Below are 19,770 nucleotides of genomic sequence, written 5' to 3' on the forward strand. Positions count from 1 at the left end.
AAAATTGCATCTAAGGAGAAAAGCCTTCAATAAAAATGTTAAGGAATAGACAGTGAGGCGCTCCCTCAAACGAACTAGGCCTTTTTTCGATAATTAGGAAAAAGATTCTTGTCATGTCAGATAAAAATGTTAGGACTAGGATAGAATTCTGCAAACTCTAAAAATTGGTCAGTGATTGATTGGAAGGAAGCCCATTGATTGGACGAGGCAAAATTAAACTCGATCCCAGAGAATGACTTTGGCAACTGCTCCTTAAGCTTCAACTAAGAGAGGCGGACAAGCATGGGATAGTCGAATATTGTGGGGTATTCCACTTGATCGTACACTGGACAATAAACAAAAATTGATGGTGCTGTAAGAAAAGAAGACTATCTCAGAATCTGAGTGTAATTATGCGGTATTTCCAACGATTAATTATTTGAAATAACAAAAAAATTGTTTTATTATTCTTGTAAAAGCCGATATTTCGGGAACCACTCCCTTCCCTTCATCAGTGCCAACAAGTCTTGTTAGCAGATTTGCAAGAATAAATATCTACACCAGCGAAAAAGAAAAAAACAGGTTTTTTATTATTTCAAAAATCTCATAATTGCATAACTGCAAGTTACCGTATCTCGTTGAGAAACGTGGGCACTTGGCATAAAAATGCGTTGGTAGTTATGGTTCAATGGAGAAAACAGCGTCTGACCTCTCTTTACCTTTCTAGCGTTCACAAATGCCGTAGCTACTCGATAGCTCGTAAATCTCCTTAGGAAATAACCAATACAAGCTAATATCACAAACATTTAGTTAATTCTAATTTGGTAGGTATTTATGGTTCATCAGTCGTTCGTCTCCAATATTTGATTGTTCATATAAACCGAAAAGTCCAGGAACATATTGAAATGTTTAACAGTTTGGCGAAAAAATTAAGTAAGTTTAAAAGTGTGCTTGATGATTGGCAACTGAGATATTTGAAATTAAAAAAAAAATGAATATTGTTGTTGTCTGCACAATTTATCACCTAGACAGTAACTTCGAACCGATCTTTAAAACTGTTCACAATTAGCTCACGGAGCACTAATTTTCAATGTAAAAATGACCAACAGAAAATCGATCGTCAAAGGGAAGTTGCAGCTATACGAAACATAACCTGCCAGTATGCAGGATCCTTTTGACAAGCAGAGTAAAACAAAAAATTGAAGCCGTAGTCAAATGTCAAAAACTACGCGCCATCTTTGACGGTTTGTTAAAATGTGTTCCCTCCAGGACTTCCCGAAAAGCTTACAATCCTCTACTGATCTGCGTCGTCAGGAACACTTATGGTCATCTTGGGATAGTGGATTCCATTCTATGGCGCAACCAGCAACGGGTGACCTACCCACTGTCTCCTGATTAACACGTATACGTGTACGAGGGCGGTCCGATAAGTACTTAGCCTCTCCGCCCGATGGCGCTACTATCGCAAGAAGTATTTACTGTCGTGTAGAACATTGTCGTAGACGGCTACTGTCAAAATTTTAGTCGAATAGGACTTGTAGTTTTGTTTTTAGCGCGTGTAGAAGCGGGCGTGCGGGCGAATTTTAGAAAAATGGAAAAAGAACAATATCGGTCGGTGATTCGATTCTTGTTTTTGGAAGGGAAATCGCGCAGCGAAATCAAAGAACGCTTGGATGCTGTGTACGGTGACGCTTCTCCTTCGATGGCGACCGTCAAAAATTGGTTTAATGAATTTCAACGTGGTCGCACGTCAGTTTTTGATGAACCACGCCCCGGTGCCCCGAAAACGGCTACTGCGGAGAAGAACGTTACAAAAATCCATGACCTTGTATTGGCAGACCGCCGATTGAAGGTACGCGAGATAGCCGAGACAGTAGGCATCTCAAAAGACCGCGTGGGTCATATCCTGCACGAAATTTTGGACATGAGAAAGCTGTCGGCGAGATGGGTGCCGCGTTTGCTCACACACAAGCGCAACCGTGAAACCACTTCAGAGCAGTGTTTGACGCTGTTTAAGCGCAATTCGAAGGAGTTTCTTCGTCGTTTCGTGACCGTCGGCGAAACATGGATCCACTGGTACACTCCAGAGACCAAGGAACAGTCGAAACAGTGGACTTTACCCGGCGAACGTGCTCCCAAGAAGGCAAAGACTGTGCAATCGGCAGGAAAGGTGATGGCCGCCGTTTTCTGGGATTCACAAGGTGTGATCTACATCGACTACCTGGAGAAAGGCAAAACGATCACAGGGCTATACTATGCCGAATTATTGAGCCGATTTGACGCCGAATTGCGGAAAAAACGGCCGCATTTGGTGAAGAAAAAAGTGCTCTTCCACCACGATAACGCACCGGCTCACACTTCCGCCGTCGCCACGGCCAAATTGGTCGAATTGGGCTACGAACTGCTGCCCCATCCACCGTATTCCCCAGATTTGGCCCCGTGCGACTATTATTTATTTCCTAACTTGAAAAAGTCACTCGCCGGGCAGAAATTTGTGTCGAATGAGGTTATAGCCGCCACGGAAGCCCACTTTGCAGACCTCGAGAAAACGTATTTTTCAGACGGGTTAAAGAAGTTGGAGCATCGCTGGGAGAAGTGTATCGAGTTAAAAGGAGACTATGTCGAGAAATAAATCGCCACTTTTCAAAAATTTTCGTTTTTTTTGGTAGGCTAAGTACTTATCGGACCGCCTTCGTATCTCGCCAATGCGCCGCCCGCCGACCCTCTCATTATTTTCCATGTGTCATTCCTAATAGTAGCCACATTGTTTTCGCGTATTTTTTTGAAATTTTTTCTAGTAGGAAAAATTAATTGGAAGTCAAGGAAATTTGGACATTATATTAGTCATATGTCGAAGCCAAAAGTAACAAAGTTACGCGGCATTAGTCCGCTGAAGGTCTAGAGTAATTGGAGTTCTCCAACTGCGGGACGTGTAACACTTCCAACTTTTATCTGAAACCAAAAAGGTTTTAATTTTACATTATTAACTTATTTTCGCCATCATTCGTGGTTACCTGAAATGCCCTTCAGCGCAGCCCACGCCGTTTTGGACCCCCAAAATTTTCCGAGCACGTGAAATTTTTCGTCATCATATGTCGCTCCGGAATTCTCCTCCTACGTAGAGCACTCCAGATAAACTCACTGCTCAAGCTATCGAAAGCGTTTTCGAAATGAATGAAGAGCAAGTGCAGCCAAGATCTAAACTCCGCGCAGGTGAAAATAGCCAAAATTAAAAACGTTGCAGGTGTTCAAATAAAATTTGAATTTTCATCATTTTTTCTACCCTTAAGAATATAATATGTTGGATCATATTCTTAATAATTTTGTAAGAAATGCTCCAAATTGCATAATGATCGGTTTATTTCTTTTGCCTTTCGAATATGAAGGCATTTCTCAGTCTTAATTACAAATAAAAATACAGTTACAACAAATAGAAATGCATTCGTAGAAGGGACTGATGTCAACTATTTATCAATGCACTATTTAATAATCGCTCGATTTTAGGCTGAGAAAACCTAAAGGAGTGCGAATTTGGCTTTAAAATTTTTCCAGCGTATTTTCGGATAGTTAAGTCACTGATCTATGCAATAAAAAATCTATTCTGAAAAGCTAATAATATGGTTTCACCCTTAATGTTAATATTGAGACTTTGGCATTTCCTAGGCTTTCGTCGGGAGAAACAACGCTACCCAAGTACGCAAATTGACCGACACCCTTAATCATCATCTTCGACGGCACAACAACTGGTGTCCGGTTCGATTCCACCTCAGCCAGGGTCTGGCGCCTATACTTTTTCTACCATAGAAATTGCCCCTATAGACTTAGAATTGGGCCACCCACTCTCCGCAGACCATCCTCCTATTTTATTCACAACCAAACAGTCGTGGTATCAATCATAAGAATTGGTCTTCTTGTAGGAGACCAAAAAATCACAGGATTCTTCTCTCGAACACGGCTAAGGATTTGCAAATTTTCTTGATAAGAAACCCAAGTCTCCGCGGAATACATGAGGACTGGCAAGATCAGGCGAGATGAGATGTTTCCGGGGGAACAGTATTTGTAAGCTGAATAAAGTTTTGTTGGCTGCCAACCACCGTACGCGGATTTCGTCATCATAGCTATTATTGGTTGTGTTTTTTTACCCTGGAGAGAGTTAGATAACAGTTTCGAAGTCGTAATCTCATATATTTATTGTATTCAGTTGATCAGTATAATTTTAAGCTGGTATTGTTTTCGTTGTAGGTTTTCTCGAAATTTATGAAAAGGTCCAGGGTGGAAGCCAACCTACTTTTTGTCGATCAAACTTTTGAAGCGTAACTTGACATGTGCCAGTATTATTTAAGCTATTATCTTTGTGACAGCATAAAGGACGCAAACATACTCCTCCACCTCAAGTTGTTACACTCAAAATTCAAGTTCATGGTCTGACAAAATCAAAGTTGATCATTGCTACACCGACAGAATCTCGTGGACCGGGAAAAACAAAAAGTATAAATTGATTTCTTTTATAAGACGTGTTGATTTGATTGCGCTTGCTCCATTTTGTATCAAGTGTTTCTACTGTACATGCCAGGTAACATCAAACCTGAGCTCGCTGCTGTGACACTAAAGGTTTTTTCAAATAGTCTTCGCTGAGCCAAATGTTTACAAGCAAGTGACTTTCCAAGAAAAATCAAAAAATGCAACCAAATAAAATTTGCCTTTTATTCTAATTACAAACTTTCCATATCATTATCGGCGTCCAGACTATTATCGTGGTTTAGCAATTCGGAATCCAAATCTTAGATTTAGATTAAAAATGTATAATTTCAAAAGTGTTTAAAACTCCTTTGAAAATTCCAGGAATTTTTGTTGCGGAATAATAATTTAGTATACATCTTAAAAGCTAAACAGATTTCAGGGTAATGTATCATAAAGATGAACTCGTGAGGAAAATTCGGGAAAATATCAGCTGACCAAACCAAATTTATGCGTAACGTAAATATCACAAGAGGAAACGAATCAGCAGAAAAATAGGTGCCCTCAGCAGTTTTATAAAGTGGAAATAATTTATAATACGAAGACAAATAAGAATAGGAAGGTTATTTGACTCTACTAGGTTGATAATCTACATAGTAGGCGAGTAAATATGAAAAACGCATGCAACACAAGCCTAGAGCCAAATATTTGAATAATAACAACGAAGATAAAAATGTAACACAAATAAATCAAGCTCAAACCAGATATACTATACAATAACAATGATAAACAACGAACCGAAATGGACACGCTTTAGAACTGTAAATTTAACTATCATAAAAGAAGTGCCTTTGAGATGAGACTGTGTATCTTCGAAAAAAGCTTGACAATTGACAGTTAACAGCAGTTCCTTTCCCCAGATCAAACCTAAATCCTAGAGATACGGACTAAACATTCTAAGCTGAGATGAAATAATATTATTACAAGGTGAACAGTAAACAATTTAGATATTGGCGGCCATGTGATAGATTTCAAATGACATCAGTCTCATTTTCATAAAAGATATATTGATCTGCATAATGGAAGAGACGGTAACGTTGATAGAGGACTTTTGTTCACTCTGGGCCCAGATCTCTTCTCTTTGGCCGGAAAGTGTTAACCGGAATAATCGTGTTTCAATAATGTTAACAGTATTTATATTATACAGGACACGGCACACCTTAAAATATGTCAAAGTATCCTTCAACTATTATTCATCACAAAATTCTAACGCTGGTGAAGAACTTGCAGTAATTCACCTAATATTGTAACAAGTAGCCGAGCAGAGAAGATCTCAATTGAGGCGCATCTAAGCCGTTCAAATCATACTTCAGGCATCAGTAAACTATGGCACACTGTTGGAGTCCTCACAAGACCTATTCTCCATAAAGGAGATATTGGTATAAAATTCTGCAGCGATATGCCTAGTGACCGCAAGAAATACACCTATTACTCTAAAAGACAGCTTGTCAAATATCCAATCACTGACAACCACAAGCGCAATTTATATCTATCAAAACTTCCCACAATACTTGTGACTTCAAAATGCCTGCTCAATTTTAGCTACTGAAAACGACATCTCTAACATGTGCGCTCGAATCAACGGATTTTTAAACGAACCTAACATCTTATTAGTTAACAGGAAGACAGGAACTACTCCTAGGTCCGCAGTAACATATTTAAATCAATCTTATAACGCCTCCTTCATTCAAGAGAACTTTCCATTGAAATCAGAAATCTTGACCCAAATTTTTTCTTTTGCCGCCAAAACGACGCTTACAGCGCGCGTACTAATTTCTGTTCACATTGCTTCCGAAAATGGTTAGCTCCCAACAAAACAGAGGTTTCGTCCAGTAACACAGCATGTGCCTCAAACGGACTCTTATTTATTAAATAATTCCCATCAAGAGATTGTTCATTATTTTGGACCTCACCCTCGCATCGGAATTCTCGAAGTCTTGGAAACTTGTTCTTAGTACTCGCAAGTTGGTGACGCCGACGAACACCTACATAAAAAATTAATAAGCTACTGCTTGAGCCCCCCCCCCCCCCTTTCTCACCCTAGCGCAATGCGGTGCACAGCAGGATCCAACGCTTGTTTTGCGATCGAACCCGGCATCCAATAGGTGGACCGTTTGCGCGAAAACGATATTTTAATGTCGCCAATGTTGCGTTCAGCTGGAGAAAGTCATGGCATGCTGCCTCATCCACCTTTTTATTCTTCAGTGTATCAGCAAATATTTTATTTTTAGCAACACAACTGTAGCCGCACATCATCGACGACTTTGGTAGCAGTTATGAGCATTCAGATTGGGTGGAATCTACGTCGCAATGCTATCCAACTTTCTGAAATACGAGTTGCAGGCTGTGGTTCTTGAAAGTGAAATTTGCGTTCAACTCAGGCAGATACGTTCGCACGCACGAACTGCCATTATCGATTGCTCCTTACTCGTAAAGTGCTTGCATTTGATCCCCTCAAAAAGGCAAAGATTGCTAAAAATGTTCACAACTTTCAACCTCGACGAGCTGAAAACCTTAGCGAGTAAGCCCGTTTCTGCCGTCAATACGCGTCAGTCGTGAGCTACAACCCCAGCTGATGTTAACCCTGTAACTAAGAATACAACTCAGGAAGGACCGGCTAATCACACAGCGCAAGTAGTTCTGCCTACAAAACAACAGCAAGGAGGGCAGTCCAATTCTAGGGTACACAGCCAACAACGAAACCACTCTAACTCCCTCATAGCGAACACAAAGTGCCATGGGTTTTTACTAACAGCTACGGAAACCATTTCCTATCCTCTGTAGAAAACTGCCTATACGACAGCGTCTGCAATAGTCGTCGCAGACTGTCAAAAGCTGCCACAAAAGCAGGGAACTTACTTTTCATGCAGTCAATGTTACCGGATTTCCCTTTTCGGCACGGCCTCCTTTTACCACCCTCACTCAGTAAAAGTCAGACATCGCTGCTCGACTCTTCTGCAGAATACCATAGGCAGTTGACGTAGTTGTTCTTGTAGATTATATTGCAGTGCAGTAGACACTGAATTCTCTGACTATTATTATCACGCAAGTGGTGAACCGTGTGATCTCTCTGAATTTGGAAGCGCGCTCAATTAGCGAGAGCATCTCCGACGAAAACAGTTGAACTGTGTAAGGTCTCATGGAAGAAGATATCCACTATCCAAGATAATGAAAGCACACACAAAACAAGGGAAAACATCATCGGTGAAAATGAATAGTGGACAAAAACCAAAGTTAGTGGACAAAAACTGACGAACGTTAAAAAGTATTGTAGCAGGACAATACAAAACAACCCCGACAAATTTGACAGCAAAACTCAACCCCACGCCTAAGTAATACTGTGCCGACAAAAACTGTATGGTGAGAGTCACAAAGTTAACTTTCACGGAAGCGAAAGAATTAGTGTCAAAAGCATAAAACCTAGACACTTGACAATTGGAAGAATGTGGTATAATCCTATGCAGTATCATTCACCACACGATTCGTACTGCTCCTATGACTTGGGCTGATATATCATCTTATTCCGCTGTTCCCCCCATTCACATCACTGGCGCTATGACGGAGAATGAATACCTCGACATCCACAGTGATGAAGTTCTTACTATGACTAGCATACTGCTGCCATCTTTTAAGATGATGATGCGCTCGTACACACAGCCAAAAAGTTTCAGTTCGAGGAGCATCCGAGTGTAAGCGCAGAAAATCAAGAGAAGATTTCCACCTCTAACATCATTATAGCAATTGGCGGATGCTTTAGGTGCAAGAATAGAACAATGTTTCGTTGAAAACTATTCAGACAATTACGAAGAAAATGGTGGTCCCTAAAATCATCGCTGTTACCCGCGATAACACGGCCACATTAGAAGCAGAAAGAAGTTAACATACCTGGGGAAATGAATGCTCTACTGGTGACCTGTAAAGCGATCCGTTTGATCTCCTAAACTTAATAGCATCCAAAATACAAGTATTGAAACCTTACTTACAATCTTGTATAGCTTCGGCGCAGTGGTGTGGTGCGCTCCCTGTACAGAGGTGAAGCTGCCAAGCAGCTAACCGATACCTTGTTCGAATATAGGGCTGATGTAACAGCATTACAGGAGATACGTTGGCCAGGGACCAGTTTCCTGGAGAAGAGCCGTTACACCATATATTATAGCGGCCATCCAGTAAACCATGTGCTCGGAGTAGGTTTCTTAGACAGCCAAAAAATGAAACCTGCTGTTATCGGCTTTGAAAAGCGAACGGTTATGCAATATAAGCCACATTAACGTTCATGCCCCTACAGCGGAGACTGTAGAGTCGGAGAAGGATACCTTCTACGAGGCATTGGAACGAACTCTCGAAGCCTGCCCCAGATATGATATCAAAATCATACTTGGGGATTTTAACAGCCAAGTAGGGACGCAGCCCGTATTCAGGTGATACGTTGGTTCCCATAGCTTACACCAAAATACAAATGATAATGATAGCGGATTATTCAATTAGCAGTGTCACACGAAATGGTTGCTGGAAGTACCTGGTTTGCGCGGAAAGCGATCCGCAAACATACGTGGGCCTCTCCAGACGGGACCACTTTCAACCAAATTAACCACGTGTTGATCGAACGCCGCCACTTCTCAGTCTTGATGAATGTCAGAGCATATAGGGGGCCAATATAGACTCGGATCACTATCTCGTGGGCATGGTGCTCCGAGCTCGAATAACAACACCACCCAAAATCCCCTCTGACAATCAGGTGAGAGTTAACACTGAAGCCATCCAAGCCATCCAAGAGATCCTGGAGGTGAAGCATCAAGAAATGATCTTCACAATCACCTGTAGAACGTTATCATAAATACGGCGACAAACATACCGCAAAAAGAATCGGAACGGCTGGTTTAACGATTAATGTAAGCTAGCAACGGAACGGAAGAATGCTACATACCGTTGCATTCGCAAAGAACGCGGGCACGCGCAGCGACTTATCACGAACTCCGGCGAGCGGAGAAGCTACTTAACAGACGGAAAAAGGAAGCCTTGGAGAACCAACAGATCTGTGAACTCGAAATGTACAGGGAGCGACCGCGCAAATTTTACCAACAAGTCAGCAGGATGAAGCCTTGCACACCTCGATGTTCATCCTGCCGAGACAAAGAGGGAAATCTGATCTGAGAATGGCCATATTACAACGATGGTTTGAGTACATTGATGAACTACTGAACAATCAGAACATCGGCGAGTTGGAGGTTCCGCCAACTGAAGACGACGGACAAATACTGCCACTACCAAGTATAGGAGAAACAGTCCGTGCAATTCATCGGCTTAAAAATCACTCCAGGCAAATCAGCAACAGATCAGATTTTTTCTCTGCGGCAAGCGATAGAAAAACTGTTGGAATATGGACATCAGTTGCACCATCTCTTCATCGACTTTAAAGCGGCCTATGATAGCATAGCAAGGGTAAAATTGTACACGGCTATGAGAGAATCAGAGGTATCCCGACCAAATCAATAAGACTGACTAGGCTGACCCTGACCAATGTGCAAGGCCAAATAAAAGCAGTAGAATCACTCTCAAGACCATTCGACATCAACAACGGTATACGGCAAGGGGATGCCCTATCATGCGTCCTCTTTAACCTGGCCCTGGAGAAAGTGATCCGTGATGCTGAAGTAAATGCAAGGGATACGATCCTCTTTAAGTCCACTCAACTACTAGCCTATGCTGACGATATCGACATCATGGGAAGAACAACCCGAGACGTACAAACTGCCTTCACCGAGCAGGCGGCGCGAGATCTTGGGCTGCACATCAATGAAGGCAAGACAAAGTATATGGTGGCAACCAGCAACATCAAACCGCACTGGTCAAACGGAAAGAATAAAGATAGGAATCTACAACTTTGAGACCATTGATAATTTCTCCTATCTAGGGTCGAAAATCACAACCGATAACAGCTACGATGATGAAATCCGCGCACGGTTGTTGGCAGCCAACACAGAGCCTATTTCAGCTTACAAAAACGGTCTTACTATACAAGATAATGATTTTGCCAGTCCTCATGTATTCCTCGGAGACTTGGGTTCTTAGCAAGAAAAATTGTGAACTATTGGCCGCGTTCGAGAGAAGAATCCTCCGAAGAATTTTCGATCCCCTACATGAGAATGGACGATTCCGTAGCCTACATAACGACGAAATCTATGAGCGATATCATGACCGTTAGGTTGTGGATAAAATCCAGCTCTATAGGTTACGGTGGACGAGTTACTTAATCCGTATGGATGAGGATGAACCAGCCCGGAAAGTCTATAAGGGCAATATCTATGGTAGAAAAAGAAGACGAGGCAGACCCTGCCTGAGATGGAGCCACACAGCTTTTAGAGATATGGAATTGGTAGGCCTCGGGGCAAAACCGGGATGTCTGAAGTTCCTTATTAAGGAAGGCCTAGACCGGATGCCCGTTGTTGCGTCGTTGATGATGATGACCAAGCGAGATCCGTACGACGCCGTATGATCCTCAAACAAACGCCATGTTAGAGCGTTCCCATCGGGCTCTCAAAGCCGAGTTCATATACCACTTCTGGCACCGCAAAGCGCGCAAAGAAGACCTCTAGTCCTCGCTTGCTAAAATTCTCTTCTGTACTACGATTCGGCCGTGAGACTCCAAGTCTTCCTTCTCTAAAAAAAACTTACGCCGCCTCGTCCAAGCTATCAAGCCACCTCCAGTTCTCAGGTGTGCCGCTACCTGAAAGCCCGTAAGTGCCAAAGACAACCTCTTTTCAGGCTCACTTGTAATGTTCCCAAAACCTATCTCTAACAATGAACTACCCTAAAATCATCGCTGTTACATTCGATAGCATGGCCACATTATCGGTGGATGCCTCTACGACATGTAATAAGATTAGAAGCAGAAATAGGATAAGGCACACATAGCTGGAAATACCTGGGGAAGTGAAAAAAGATGAGTAAGCTCTACTGGTGACCTGCAAAGCGGTCCGTCTCGTCTCCTGATCTAAATGGCATCCAAAACACAAGCATTGCAACCTTCCTAACAATCTTGTATAGTTTTGCCGCAGAACCGTCTACCAGTCTAATCCGTGATTCATAATAACAAAACAACAACAAAGTTGCACTGCGTCCTAAAGAAATATTGCACATCATCAACGATTTCTGTAGCGTTCATTTCTAAAGTGATTCGTAAATTCAAATCCTGAGTTGCTCTTGAAAACTTGACTTAATAATTAAATTTATTTTCCTTTCAGTTCATAGCCCTCCGTTATAGGTATTTTTACGAAATTACGTGAAGTATTCTTTCACAAAATCTGGGTCAAGGTGAACAGGCCCCTTCTACATTGCCGAAATAAATAAATGAACTTCGGGGCCGGGGAGGAAATAACCATCAACGGTACCTGGCTAGCGTATAAACAAAAAAGAATTCGTAGAAATAAATACATATTCGAAAAAGCAACTAAATATCCTATTACCCTGAGAAAAACTAGCGCACAATCCTTCATACGAATTTCCATCTCTGTCAGTAATTCTTGGTGGCTTTCTTCACAAACCCCTAGCTCTGTGTTGCTCGATAGCTCTCGAAATTGTTTATTATATATGCAACAGTATAAAACGAACGAGAGCCCAATCAAGTGGTGAATTCTCTTCAGGCGATGTCAAGGATTAGCTACACTCCACTGAGCTTCCAAGCAACCCCCTTCCTTGACCTACATATGACCTACACAGTTCCTTCTAAACACCTCGACCTTGTTTTCTTTCGATTATACTTCCTGCTGTGAAAATATGAGCACCAGCAACTTGTGGCTTCGACGCACTCCTAATAGATGACTAGAGGCGAGCATTCAACTTCAAGCTTTCAAGTGGAACCACAAGAAAATTTTCGGCTGCTCAGCAATTCACTTGTCTTTTTTCTCGAAATCTTGCGCAGGTCAATGACTTTGTATCCGAGATTAGATGACAATTTGCAAATCATGCATACGGCCAGTGCTCGGCCGAACTGCTAAGAGATGTGCTTTAAAAATTTTATCAAAATCGCCTGATAATGACGACGCGTTTCAGGTTTTTTACGGTTGCTATCTACTATTGCCTTCCAATAAATTTCAAGGTAAAGCCGCCAAAGCATAATCAGCCGCTGGGGTTCACTATCTGGTAGAAACAGCTTCTTATCGGTTCCGACCATTGCTAATAGCACATATGTTGAGGCTTAGTGGAATTTCAGCGGTGGTCGCGTGACTAATTCGCGCCATGCTGCTGGCAGTTAGGCGTGAGAAAAGACATAATTTTGAATTCTAATGAGGAATTTCTGATTACGTCATCAACTTGCGATAAGAACGAGACCAAAAGCAAACAAGATGTTTACACAAACTGCGTGGAGCAATAATCACATGGTGATTACTGACGGGCGAAATGGAATTTTTTGGACCAGGATGTTCCCGCTTGAAGCAGCATCCAAGCTCAGATTGCAACTCGTATGAATTTTCGCAAGGAAACTCCGTCCACTTTGCGTTTGGTCATGGACAAGTGCCAAAAACTCATGCTAAGTAATTTGCGTCCGTACGATGCGTAGCTCCAATATTTGTGGCACAAAGAATGTGCTGGCGACAGGTTTGACTTGGTGAAATGGTGAGTAGCCTAAAATTAGACCGGTTTGGGAACCCAGCTCCCAAATTCGCGCAACGCGATTACATCACTCCGTAGTCGAACGAGTTTGAGACTTCCGAAAAGCCGTCTCTAGTCAAGTCCATTAAGTCTGCAATTGTATTGCTTGACCGAGCGCTCCAACGGAAATGGCAATCCACGATGAGTGTCCCACAATGCGTGGCCAGTCAGTGATTACATAAAGCCACTGCGAAACCAGCTGAGAATCGATCGATTCTGGATGTTCGCGGAGTTGTGCTTACAATTTTTGAAGGCAAGAAATTAAGACGCCTGGTACGTTCCCCCATTGACTTGAGCTACTTCCTTAGCTGGTTTGGGTGGAATCTTATAACTAAACTCACAAAACATTCCAGAAGTGGTACTTACAACAACGACCGCGTCAGCATTTTAGATTAGGGTCCTTTCTTGTTCTCGTCGACTGCAAAACACAGGAAAAACGTCACGCTGACAGCAAACCACAACTTCCTTTCGCTTAAATCAACTTTGTGCACGCACAAATCGCAACTGTTATTATATCAGGCTCGGCACATCACTTGCCCCTCGGTATCGAGAGGAAAATACAAATTTTCTATCTCACAAAACACTTCCAATCCGCAAATCTATGTTGCGCAACTCACACGTCCCGACCGTACCACGCAAACTACCTGAACTACCAACAACAATTTCGTCGAATTTCAAATAAAAACTGTTCCAATTCGCGAATTTCCTAGCCTTTTTGCTTGTGTGTTCCATTCCCATGCGTTCCCGATCATCCTCTCCTCCACAGAAAATTCTGACATTTTGTTTTTATCTTCGCTTCGTGCCAAGTTTTCGCTGTTCCTACGGTTGTGGGAGCGTTGTCAGTTGGATATCAGCTGATTAGCAGAGAAATGAGGGGAAATCCAGGTGAACCATGCGTGGGAGTTTGTTTTCATTCCAAGTGGACTGCCATCAGCAGTTGGATATTCAGGGCCGGGTAATTGATAAACATTTTCAAGGAATAAGCTCTGTAGCAGATGAAAATAAATCCGTGGCTAAATATCGTGTTTAGTTTATCAAAATATATTAAACTTTAAATATTATTAAACTGAACTGTGTCCTTTCACACCTGCGCATTTAACCCTCAGGTGCATAGTGTAAGATATTTGCAACATAAACTATTTAAAAGGACTTTCTGTTTCAAAATATTAAAAAAAAATCCGATTTTGTTCTTGTTACATGTTTTATTTTGCCCCCTTCAAGAATCACATTTTAAAATTTTATCCAGAAATTCCCAACGAAAAAAAGTTTTAGATATTTGTATAAGGGTACACATGAATAGAAACTGGTCCTTATTCAAAGCATATCCACCTTGAATATTTATGGATTTGGAGAATTCAGTAGTTGCTGTGTAACACTGTTGAAGCACTTCCTCGATTTTGTCAAAAATTAGCTAAAAATTATCTCAAATCGAACCTCATTTTAAAGGCAGACAAGTTAATCGCTGCTGGGCAAAGATGTTGTAGAAATAGCATCCCGGATTATAGCCTGCACTCTCAATGAAGGATCAAGAACTTATTGGACAATAATTAATCTAATGGGAATCAAAACTGCAACGACTTATTGATAATAATAAAACTTCGCCGTAGTCGATCCCAAGCCTGGTTGTGAAAAAAGAGAGAGAGAGTTTGAGTGGCGCTAGGCCACCGCAGCGTCTCAGGGGGTAGGTGAGGAAAGTACAGGAACTTTGCAGTTTTGCAGATAACTCACTGAACAGCTATCACCACACCTGGCAGTGTCGTCTGACTTGGTGCCTGGGTCGGGCTCCCGTAATGGAAAGCGCGGAATCGAAACCGCTAGTCGTGGGTCTGTTCAACTTGTAGGTGCTACGGCGACCAGGAGCATTGTTCCGCCTGCTGCAGCTGTTTCGTCACATTCTGTGGCGACCACTTCAGCAGTTTCGTGTAACCTTCGCGAACCTCTTCATCATCCGCTGCTACTAAGAAATAACGGCGGGAGCGAGTACAACATCTTACTGCCCCTTGTTGCACCGAGATTCGTCGAACATTTCCCACAATTCGCGCACGAGACTGTGCAGCGAGTCGCAGACCAGTACCGCTTTATAACTCGCAGCAACACAACCCCGGCCATCATCAGAGAGTGTGTTCGTCTTGAGGTCATCGCAGAAACTGGCGCAGAGGAGGCGGTGGCATCAACAACACTACGCCCCATTGCAGGCAACAGTTTCAGTACTCGCCGAAGCACTCTTCCCCACCGTGCAACTGAGATTTCCACTGAGGTCCGAGACGAATTCCAAAGAGCGTGTTTAGAATTGTCAGAAACGGATCCTTTGCATAGACCAGATATTCCCAGGCTCTATGAATCTTCAGCCCCTCCGAGAATTCTATCTCAAATCAATGATGATATTGCATCTCGACTTTGTGCTGATATGTCGCTGCTGCAACTACAATCACTTCTGTATTGCGATGCAGTTACGGCTGTCAGATTGCACGATCAGAAGATTCGCTTTCGCATTATTGGTTTGAGTGACCGAAAGGATCCACCATGGAAAATTCGTCTGGAGCGTCGGCGGGACTCATTAAGGCAGGACATTGCTAGGCTGACTCAACTCAGCTCTAGCAATGGCAGCAGAGGGGTGAAACACCCGTAATTGAAATTCTGTATACACTAAAGCAGAAACCTTCTGTCGTATGCAGTCGGGTACGACGGTATGGCGAAAGTGACTCAAGACGTGTCCAGAATGCAACACGCGCGAGGAACCAGTGGAGCTTTTTCAGATCTATCAACGAATCCCAACAGAGCGTCCAAACAGTTCAGTTTTCGATGACGGAAGCGAAAGAGTATTGGGGTGGGACTTTGGGGGTTACCCGTCCAGTATGCTGAGTGGATCACCGCCGAAGGCACCCGCCATGCCAATACGCCTGACATGAATTTTGCGGTTGCTACCGAAGAGAAAGTTCGACGAGCCATAAACAGCTCGAAGAACTGGAGGGGCTTAGGTCTGGATCAGGTGCAGAATTTCAGGTATAAGAAATTTACCAGCGTACACAGTCGGTTGGCACACAGCATAAATCAAATCATAAGTCGGCCAGAGGAATTTCTACTCTTCCTCACTGCGGGGATTACCTGCCTTATCACTAAGAAGGGCACAGTGCAGTTGTAGGACAAGCAACTGGAAACCTCATTTAGTTGCTATATCGATTATACCAAGGCTTTCGACAGTGTTCCGCATACCTGGCTAATCGATGTCCTACATCTGCATTGCATTTATCACAAACTAATAAAGTTTTTGGTGGCACACCGCCTTGTTAGTGTCTTCATTGAGGGTACTAATATTTCGGAGCTCATCCGTGTATAAAGAGGCATCTTCCAGGGGGATTCCTTGAGTCACCTTTAGCACTGAACCCTTGGCTAATAAATGATGCTAGAGGGCGTGGTTTCGCAATCAAATATGGCCTACGTGCTAAGTGCGAACTGACACACTTGATGTACTTAGATGACATCGAGCTGTATGCTGGTACTGACGACCATCTTAGAAGTCTGTTGCGAATAATAGACATATTCAGCCGTGATATTCGGATGGAGTTTGGATTAGACAAATATCGAATCCAAGCCATCCGCAAAGGTCATATCGAGCCGCATGCCGGACATAACGTTGGTGACCTCAGCCGTAATATTCGGATGAATTTAGATTAGGCAAGTGTCGAATCCAAGCCATCCGCAAAGATTATCACACACAACATCATCGCCAGTAGGCGTGTCCGTTGCATGCGGCTGTCTGTAAGGCAGACTGCGGTCTAACTCCACTTTAGTTGAAGGATCGATCTTTCAATCCTCTGAATGGGGTGAAGTTGGACCAAGAGCGGATCGATGAATGGAAGTCGAAGGCAATGCACGGTAAATATGTGAATTGTATTTGGCAGCCATTTATCGATTCGCATTTGTCGAACAGATGGCTGTGTCCTGGGGAGCTCTTTATGAAAGATCGGCTGGAGAACGACCAGTGCAGAATGTATGGGTCGGTGTTAGAGACGCTCGACCTCCTCATTTGTGACTGCACTGTTATGGCACCGGTGCAATACATTACCAGGCATAATGCTGTATATAAGATGATCCGTCAAAAGCTTGCATACAAGCATGGGCTTATCAAGAGAACATGTCAGGTTTATCGATATGAGCCGGAAGGAGTATTTGAGAGTTCTGCTTACAAGACCGGCAAGTTCTAACTGATCGTCATATTCCACATAACAAGCCTGACGTACTGTAAGTCCCCCATAATAACAACATCGAACGGAAATATGTGGAGAAGAAGGTGAACTATGACCCATTAGCTCAAGAAATCAAAGAAATTTGGCGTCTCGAGCGGGTCTTTGTAGTTCTCATAATATTTTCAGCTACAGGTATTGTACCTAAATCCCTCCCGGTTTCCCTTAATGTCTTAGGACTTTCGCACAGTCTAGTTCAAACCATGCAGAAGTACACCATGCTGTATATGTGCTCGATGTTGCGGGCAGTTCTCGACGGATTCTACCATTGATCTACCACCGGCCACCACCACCCTTTACTTTTTAAGTAGGTAGTGCTAGTACTAGGTAAAATACAGCATCAGCCGAAATTGTAACAACTCGGAAAAAAAATAATAATCCTTGGCGCAACAATCCAATTTGATCAGGGCCTTGAAGTGTGTTAGATCACTTCATTCACTGAATCGACTGGTATATAAAATCCCACTGCGACCAGTAAGATTTGAACCCCGACCTTCCATATGACAGCCGTGTGCTCTAACCACTCAGCTATGCGGACACTGCAGAACTGACACAACTGCAACGGCTTCGTTGGAGAAAATAGATGAGTATCGAATCGCTCAAGCAAACATGAGGAGCAGTGAGATATCATAGTGTGACCGAAATCTGAATAAAAAGGCTTCGGTCGACTATTTCCAGCTTTTGACAGAGTGAGAACTCTCAACATTCACCACGAATGGCCGACTAAAAAGTTGTTAACTTTTCATGCATTAAAATTTTAATAAACAAAAAATTCGATTTTTCAAACTGGTGCAATTTTTTTCTCGAAATCTGCTTTTCGATTTTTATAAATAAAAAAAATATATTTATTATACAGAAAACTAGACAATCATCACCATCATCATTAACGGCGCAACAACCGGTATCCGGTCTGGCTTGCCTTAATAAGGAACTCCAGACGCCCCGGTTTTGCGCCGAGGTCTTCTTTTTCTACCATAGATATTGCCCTTATAGACTTTTCAGGCTGGATCATTCTCATCCATACGGATTAAGTGACCTGCCCACCGCAACCTGTTGAGCGAGATTTTATCCACAACTGGGCGGTCATGATATCGCTCATAGATTTCGTCGTTATGTAGGCTACGGAATCGTCCAGCCTCATGTAGGGGGTCAAAAATTCTTCAGAGGTTTCTTCTCCCGAACACAGCCAAGAGTTCGCAGTTTTTTTTGCTAAGAACCCAGGTCTTTGAAGAATATATGAAGACTGGCAAGACGATAGTCTTGTACATGAAGGGCTTTGACTCTATGGTGAGACGTTTCGAGCGAAACAGTTTTTGTAAGCTGAAATGGACTCTGTTGGCAGCCTACAACTGTACGCAGATTTCATCGTCATAACTGTTATCGGTTGTGATTTCGATAGGATAGGTCGATAGGAGAAACTTTCAACGGTCTCAAACTTGTAGCCTCCTATCTCTATTGTTTTCGTTTGATCAATGCGGTTCAATGTTTTTCGTTATTTAGTTTTCCATCATTTCCATCATTCCTCAACACAGCCGCCCGGGGAAATAGCATACGGTATTACATCACAGAGCAGAGATTCCTTTCTATTTCCCTCCTTTCTCCTCTGGTAGTTCTTAATCGATCATTGAGATGATCACAACCTAATCTTCCTGGGATGATAGCATTTTCCTCACCATATTTTCCGGTGTCAACGCTCCACCTAGATAGAGACCCATGAATCTCGGATAGTGGAAAAATGAATGCTCTGGTTCTTTTGGGTCTTTGATGACATCTTCACAGAGTGGAGAATTGGGTGGGTTGTCCAATTTAAATCCATAGAGGAGCTGGCGATATCCTCCATGCCCAGTGAGAAACTGGGTGAGATTAATATCCAGCCACTCCATAATGGTAATCCCTCCGGTGGTTACGGAGGCAGAACATACCCTACGCCTCAGTTTATGAGCATTAGATGATATGTGAAATACCGTCAAGTTGAGGTTGCATAGAACACGCTCGAGCTCACAACCTTAGCAATAAGTAGCCTACAAATACACCTCCCAAGTTCGGTATAATTCTTGTCAGGATCATACTCGCTTGGATGAAGCAATGGTGTAGAAAGTAGGCTCGGAAGGAAATAGTTAAGAAACTGGCCAAATAAGAAGTCAAAAAGGGTACAAATGATCTACCAGAGATCCACCACGATGAAGTAGAACCTGAGCTTAAAATCTGACTCTTGATTTACCTAGGCCGGACGGTAATGATAAAACAATGAAAACGCCACTTGCTCATTAATTGCAGAGCGTATCCTTAAACACACAAATGAACAAATAAACCGAAGAAAAGGGACTGTACAGCTTTCCAAAGTTACCATCGAGAAACTTGTATTATTGAAATAACGGCT

General features: G+C 42.7%; 1 protein-coding gene across 1 annotated transcript in view; it reads right to left on the reverse strand.

Annotated features, from left to right (window-relative positions):
* The window catches only part of LOC119651219 (NADP-dependent malic enzyme), a 48,313-nt gene extending 34,475 nt beyond the window's left edge, over window positions 1-13,838 (reverse strand). Inside the window, exon 1 of the mRNA XM_038054674.1 lies at window positions 13,513-13,838. Coding sequence (XP_037910602.1) covers window positions 13,513-13,532 — 20 coding nt within the window. The 5' untranslated portion in view covers window positions 13,533-13,838. The remainder of the gene's footprint in view (window positions 1-13,512) is intronic.
* Window positions 13,839-19,770: the final 5,932 nt, after the last annotated feature.

This window comes from Hermetia illucens, chromosome 3 (assembly GCF_905115235.1).
Source record: "Hermetia illucens chromosome 3, iHerIll2.2.curated.20191125, whole genome shotgun sequence".
Lineage (NCBI taxonomy): Eukaryota > Metazoa > Arthropoda > Insecta > Diptera > Stratiomyidae > Hermetia > Hermetia illucens.